This window comes from Centruroides sculpturatus, unplaced genomic scaffold, assembly GCF_000671375.1.
Source record: "Centruroides sculpturatus isolate CEXI.00-Female unplaced genomic scaffold, Cexi_2.0 scaffold1994, whole genome shotgun sequence".
Classification (NCBI taxonomy): domain Eukaryota; kingdom Metazoa; phylum Arthropoda; class Arachnida; order Scorpiones; family Buthidae; genus Centruroides; species Centruroides sculpturatus.
In genome coordinates, this window is record NW_019386267.1 from 47,943 (window position 1) to 55,614 (window position 7,672).

General features: G+C 31.3%; 2 protein-coding genes across 11 annotated transcripts in view; both read left to right on the top strand.

The window, feature by feature from the left end:
- Positions 1–3,431, top strand: part of LOC111614335 (integumentary mucin A.1-like) — a 47,068-nt gene extending 43,637 nt beyond the window's left edge. For all 10 annotated transcript variants that reach the window (XM_023355700.1, XM_023355702.1, XM_023355706.1 and 7 more), the window contains 5 exons: positions 1,389–1,541; positions 1,627–1,755; positions 1,842–1,946; positions 2,995–3,132; positions 3,297–3,431. In XM_023355700.1, the coding sequence (XP_023211468.1) occupies positions 1,389–1,541; positions 1,627–1,755; positions 1,842–1,946; positions 2,995–3,132; positions 3,297–3,430 (659 nt within the window). In that variant the 3' untranslated portion in view covers position 3,431. The remainder of the gene's footprint in view (positions 1–1,388; positions 1,542–1,626; positions 1,756–1,841; positions 1,947–2,994; positions 3,133–3,296) is intronic.
- A 1,484-nt stretch (positions 3,432–4,915) lies between these two features.
- LOC111614334 (matrilin-2-like) overlaps positions 4,916–7,672 on the top strand; it is a 32,966-nt gene continuing 30,209 nt past the window's right edge. The window contains exons 1-2 of the mRNA XM_023355698.1: positions 4,916–5,046; positions 5,216–5,341. Of these exons, the coding sequence (XP_023211466.1) occupies positions 5,239–5,341 (103 nt within the window). The 5' untranslated portion in view covers positions 4,916–5,046; positions 5,216–5,238. The remainder of the gene's footprint in view (positions 5,047–5,215; positions 5,342–7,672) is intronic.

Here is a 7,672-nt window from a genome sequence, read left to right on the forward strand (position 1 = left end):
ATCGCCGTTGAATAAGAAATGTTTCTTTCACAAGAAATGTATAAAATTACAGTACTGTATTAGACTTACGGTACCTAATTTACATACTGACAGACGATAGTTAGCGTAAAAATCTCCGTAGCGTGGCGCCACGCTAGACGGCGGAAATTATATATTTAATTATAACAAAGTTACAATAAGTTAATATATAATTATATATACAGTACCTAATTTATATATAATTAATATATAATTATATGTACAGTACCTAATTTATATATAATTTACATAATACTGTCCAGACGATAGAAATCTCTCCGTAGCGTGGCGCTACGGACGGCGGGAAAGTAGTTCGGCTTCCCGATGACGTTTGAGGTGTTTATAGGGAACTTTTACTATTTTTTACGGATACCGGTAGCTATTTTTTCGTAGTTTTATAGGAATCGTAACTATAGAGACCGTAATTATAGGGGGGTCGACTGTATATGTTTCTGGAGGGGGAGGGGCGCCAGTTATGTTCGCTACGCCACTGGGCAAGGGAATCTGTTTGTCCAAGCATTTCTTTAAGGCATTGAAAGTGATATTCCAAAGCAGGGGTCCACAGACAGACCTCTACAGGCAGTCTTTTGTAATGATTTTATTTACGTGATACTGTCCATACTGTATAGTTGCAGTACGGTCATTTAAATAATCCTGAAATAGTTGTAGGATGTTACAAGGACATTTTAACTTTCACAATTGATGTGTAATAAATGGCCACCAACAGAGTCAAATGCTTTAGAAATGTCTAAGCTCATTCCAAGAACATATATCAAGTAAACGTTTAACTGTATTAACCATAGATTCAATTGCATCCTCGGCCAATCGTTGTGGCCGAAAGCTGTACTGTTTATTGCTTAGGCATTTATTATGTTCAACATGCCAATTGGGCCTGTTGGTCATCAACCGTTCGAGTATCTTACCCAATACAAGTAGTAGAGAAATTGGTCTCGCATCACTTGAAGAGCCCGGTTTTGGGACAGGGACAATCCGTGCGTGTTTCCATGCACGAGGAAAACTTGAATGATTTACACAGACATTATATAAATTAAATGTGTGTTGCGGAAATAGAGCCCATAGATTGAGTGCAATTTCATTAGTAATTTCATCAGGGCCAGGAGCTTTGCCTTTTTTTGAGATAACAGAAAGCCTGTTGAATTTCCTCTTACTTGAATTGTGAAGTGTCTATTGTCTCATCTAAATCGCTAAATTCAGCGCGATAAGAACGTTGCCAGTCTGTGTCACCCTCTGAAAGAGAAAATAGCAATTTATTAGAAAATAATTTAATTATAAATAATAAACATGTATATTTATGGACATTAATTATTGAAATAAATATTATGAATAGTTCATAAACTTTTTTCTTCCAGATCTTTGTGAAACAATTGAAAATGAAACTAAAATGACATGGAATGAATTTTGCATGAAAATTAAAGCAAAATGCAAAGTAGAATCAAAAAATATCACATGTGACTGTGTACATAAAGATTATTATTTTGACAGCAACGAAAGAAGATGTCGAAGTTTGTTTCTGTTTTTCTGTTTACATTGAATTCAATTTAATTTGTAAAGTTTTAAAAGTTTTATTTAATACGTAAACTTTTTCAGTTAAAGATCAATGCAATAAAGAAGTTTGTGGTGATGGTGCTAACTGTATACATATTAAAGATACTTACGCAATCGAATGCAGTTGCACTGAGGAACAATATTATGATTATTCAGAGAATAAGTGCTTAAGTAAATTTTTCGTATTAAAAAATCTTAAAAGTTCATATGTGGTCCAGATATAAACGTTTATAAACTTCCAATTTATTTTTGTGTAGATAAAAATAAATGTTTAGGTAAAGTATGTAATGCATTTAAAGAATGTGAAGAAGGTGAATGCAAGTGTATGGAGGAATTAAAAGACGATGGCACAAACTGCGTTGGTAAGTGATCTTTTGTTTTGAATTACTTAACATACTGTATTCTGAATAGTATTAGAAAAAATCTGTAAAATATATTTATCAGAGATTTATATATACTATAGGCCTATGTCCTCTAGTTTACTGTCCTGTATATTATGAAAACAACATTCCGAATATATTTTGAATGTTGTTATCATAATGTTTGGAAAGAACATTCCAAATTCGTTTGTTCCAAAGCATCTGCCGGAATGAAAATATAGCATTCGAGAATATCAGACTGCTTCTGTTAGTCGACTTCTGATATACATTAGGCAGTGCGTCGACAAGAATTCTTTACGTGTCAGCTTGAAAGTCGTCACTTTCGTATTTATCATAAGACAGGTTGTCTCTTTTATCATACTTCATATAAAGTTCGTACTGTAATTGGCAATAACATCTTTGGATGCAACGAACCATCACTTTACGTTTTTATCAGATCACTTTACGTTTTCACTCCGTTATGTTGAGGGATAACAGCGTATATAAACTTATATGCAGTATAAAGTTCATATTCTTAAAGAAAATTTTATCTATTTATCTTATTTATTATAACAGCTACTTATTACGGCGTACAAAATTCCATTTCATATATTTTTAATGTAATTATATTCATTACGTTGTTTAAACAGTGTTATATAGTATCATAAAAATATTTTTAATAATTATTAAAGGTTTTTTTTTTATATTAATAACAATTTGGATATTTTCGTTTAGGACAATGCGCGAAGAGACATTTTTAATCAATTTGTGTTAAATTTATTTAAAATAAAAGTATATAATAACATGTTTCTATTTATAGAGTTTAACTGGAATATATAAATATTTGTTTTGCAATGAAAACTATGCTATAATTTTAACTAATGAAAATACGAAATCAAAATCTTTACACGTTTATATGTTTACTAAAATTCAAAATGTATTTTAAATTCAAAGTTTTATAAAATTAGATAGTAATTATATAATAGTTTAAAATAACACTGCACACTGATACAAATTCTGTGTTTTATTTAATTTTGTAAAAATTTTACAGTGAATGAAAATAAATGTAAAGAACTTTATGGGGAATACGCCGTATGCAATGTAAAAGCTGATTCATTCGGTAGACCTTCATACAGTTTTGATTGTGGTAAAGGTTATTACTTACATCCGAGTTCGAAAAAATGTGTCGGTAAGGAATTTATTAAATTTTCTTTCTTTTTTAAATTAAAAAGTCATCAAACCAAGATTCAATGATGAATCTTTATATATATAATATTGACTAAAATAAATTTTCTGTAAATTTTATTTAATACATTGTTTAAATGATTACTGTAAACTTTGAGATATTTTCAGAAATTAAAGAAAACTATTGCAAAATGGGAGATACGTCATGTCAACAGACATGTACCATAGAGAATGAAAAGCAGAAATGCGGTTGTTTCAAAGAGTTTACATTGAATTCAGATAATAAAACTTGCGGTATGTAGATTATTATTAAATTCTTGTTATGGTCATGTTTAAATATTTTTAAAATTACATGTTATCTATTATAAAATAGAACTCACTATCGAAATTTTTGTAAAATTTTGATATTGAAAACCGAATAATATTGATATTTATATTCAAAACGTCGAAAGGAAATTGATTTTATTTGCGGAGTAACAAGTATATCAAACAAAAATGCATGATTAAGGTACATTTATTCTGCTACCGCCGGATTCAAACATTATTACTATGTCATTTTTGAAGTGTTATAATAACCTACAGACTTTAAAATCAAAATATTTTATCCAAAAAAAAGTGCCATGCTTTACTTTCTTTAATTATAGTTTAAAAGAAAAACGCAGAACTCCAGAAAACCGTCACTTTGAAAGTTATTGGGCTGCAATTTGAAAAAAAATGTACACATAAGTTCCCACTGTCCGTCTGTGTCCTTCCTTCATTAATCTCCAAAACGGATGTAGATACACGAAAGCCGAGACCAGATATGGGAAGCTTAGCTGCGGGAGGCCCGATTAACCATATAAGAACTCCCGTTTTTCACCGGAAACGACGCCATTTAAATTTAAGATTCCCCCTGAAGGAGTTGATGACCGGCAAGAGTCTATTCCTATCTAACAGGAAAAGTATTATGTGCAGGGGCAAGACACAACTAATTTGAGGTGGAAAACATATTTTAAATTAAATAAATTAAAAAGACTAACANCCAAACTACCAAACGCAAAGTATGTGTCATGACTGAAAAATAGGCCCGGAATTACAATGTTGCCTAGGGCCCGCTTTAGCCTTAGTCCGCCACTGTCGTTTGTTATTCTATTATTGTATATTATTAACTAGTCGTCCGCGTATCTCATTACTAGTTTTATGCCTGGGATTTTTTTAAATAAAACGTAACGTTTTCTAACCAATTGCTGTTCGTTCGTCTACCAATTATTGTTTTGGATTACAAAGACGCTACACACTGCATAAAATTTATCTATTTATCTTATTTATTATAACAGCTACTTTTTACGACGTACAAAATTCTATTTCATATATTTTTAATGTAATTATATTCATTACGTTGTTTAAACAGTGTTATATAGTATCATAAAAATATTTTTAATAATTATTAAAAGTTCTTTTTTTATATTAATGACAATTTGGACAATGCGCGAAGAGATATTTTTAATCAATTTGTGTTAAATTTATTTAAAATAAAAGTGTATAATAGCATGTTTCTATTTATAGAATTTAACTGGAATATATAAATATTTGTTTTTCAATGAAAACTATTCTATAATTTTAACTAATGAAAATACGAAATTAAAATCTTTACACGTTTATGTATGTTTACTAAAATTCAAAATGTATTTTAAATTTTTAAAGTTTTATAAAATTAAATAGGAATTATATATTATTTAAAAATAACACTATATACTGATGCTAATTCCGTGTTTTATTTAATTTTTTAAAAATTTTACAGTAAATGAAAATATTTGTAAACAACTTTATGGGGAATACGCCATATGCAATGTAAAAGCTGATTCATTCGGTAGACCTTTATATAGTTTTGACTGTGATAAAGATTATTATTATGATCCGAGTTCGAAAAAATGTGTCGGTAAGGAATTCACTACATTTTCTTTTTTTTTTTTTAATTAAAAAGTCATCAAACCAAGATTCAATTGGTGAATCTTTATATATATATAATATTGACTCAAATAATTTTTTTGTAAATTTCATTTAATAAATTGTTTAAATGATTACTGTAAACTTTGAGATGTTTTCAGGAAATAAAGAAAACTATTGCAAAATGGGAGATACGTCATGTCAACAGACATGTACCATAGAGAATGAAAAGCAGAAATGCGGTTGTTTCAAAGAGTTTACATTGAATTCAGATAATAAAACTTGCGGTATGTAGATTATTATTAAATTCTTGTTATGGTCATGTTTAAATATTTTTAAAATTACATGTTATCTATTATAAAATAGAACTCACTATCGAAATTTTTGTAAAATTTTGATATTGAAAACCGAATAATATTGATATTTATATTCAAAACGTCGAAAGGAAATTGATTTTATTTGCGGAGTAACAAGTATATCAAACAAAAATGCATGATTAAGGTACATTTATTCTGTTACCGCCGGATTCAAACATTATTACTATATCATTTTTGAAGTGTTATAATAACCTGCAGACTTTAAAATCAAAATATTTTATCAAAAAAAAGTGCCATGCTTTACTTTCTTTAATTACAGTTTAAAAGAAAAACGCAGAACTCCAGAAAACCGTCACTTTGAAAGTTATTGGGCTGCAATTTGAAAAAAAAAAAATGTATACAGTAAAAACTGCTTAGGCGACCACCTACATTCGACGGGCACCTGTCAAAACGGGCAAAACTTTCTGGCACGGAATGGTTTATCCATAGAGTCTTCGTATAAGTTTCTTGTATTAAACGACCATCTGTGTAACGCGACCGCGGGCATCGATTTTTGGTCCGAAACAACATACAACACCTGTAATAAGCGACCACTTTCGCGAATGTATCTGATCTAAACTATTGTTCGATCCCATCTCAACAACGTTTCCCCCTCCTAATATAATGAATTTGTGAGATCGCGGATTTTGGGAGATCGTGAAAAAAAAAAATACTAAATGTTCTGTTAATTAACTCCGAAAAAACCGAAGAATTTGTACGAGATCTGATTTTACCGATTGTATAACAACTAGCTGAGGAAGTTTACACTTAAGTGTAAAGAATGCACCGTCATCGTCAACAACAGTCGATGACGTGTCAGCTCTCGCACGAAAAGATAAAAGCTCGAATCTCCTGAACCTCAGGGCGATTCGTCATAGGAAGTTGTGATGGTGTCACCTCAACTCCCGAACCTCCATTCAGCGACCCGATACAGCTATAGAGAGAGGACCTCGGATAGAAGACACGAAGACACACCCTTCCATTTAGAAAACGTTCGCCGACTTTCCATCTCACCGAGAGGTATTTAGAATTTGTAGAGGCGCTCTCTCTCGAACTCGGAAATTCGAACTCGAATTTATGTAAATAGGTTGAGATATATTCGCATTTAAGCTTTTGTAGTTCTTAGTTAACTCTATAATAAATGCTTGTTTAGTTTTAAACCTGTCTCCTGTCTAAACGGCACCTGCCAACGTTCCGACGCACTCCTCCACTCGATCTGCCCTCCTAGCCATCCGACGACGCCGAGATCGGGCTTCACGAGCCCGTGCAGAGTAAGTGGTCATTGTGGGATTAACCCGTGACCCGCTGCTTATCTCACAAATTAGTCTAAACTCTCGTTCGAACCCACCCTTGAAATTAGGTGCAAGTGTTAATAAATTAGTCTAGTAACAAAGGAAATTCATTTTAGTTTGTTGGAAAATGTCCGAAAAACGAAAGAAATGCAAAGTGCTGTCGTTAGAAAATCGTGTTAAACCATTTTCACTTTCTCTGATAATTTTATCACAACAGAAATTAGTGGCGAAGTTTAACTGGGAAAACGAAATTTATTTTACCGTACAACTAGTATTTTCTTTAGGGGTATAAAATATTGTACACGATACAATTAATCGGCTGATCTCATCGTTTGATGAAATTTATTTTTATTTATTTATTTATTTTGAAGCTCATATACAGTACATGTGCAATAAATAGTTTCTGTATCAACCTACCTTATTTCCACGATATTTTTAGAAAAATAATATCCAAGTAATTTTCGCACGCAAAATATTCAAAAAACAATAAATGCATTAATGCAAAAATCAGTTTTACAGGCAACCTTCCTTTTTCGATTGCGGAATGTAATGAAATCGTATAATGAGACATAATAATAAAATCGTTTTATTATTAATTAATTATTTTTCTTATTCTTACAGTATTTTTAAAGTTAAAATAAGATTAAACTAACGAATACCAAACGGGACATTACAATTTTTAACGCGAGTGTTGAGTGTTGAAGTCAACAATTTGACGTCATCAACGACGTTCCAACTCGAGTACGAAGCGCTTAGTTCCCATAATTCCATTCTCAGCAAGATGGATTCCATTCAAATGTCTTACCAATTACCCATAATTCATTGGAAAGTAGCAGTCAACATATCTGTTGAGTGCTGAGTGTGTTGAGTCAGCGCTGACAACAGCGCTACCTCAACGTTGAAAAAAGGAACGAATTTTAACGAATGTTGAGATCAGCGCTGAGTCAGCGTTGAAAATTGGAATGTCCCG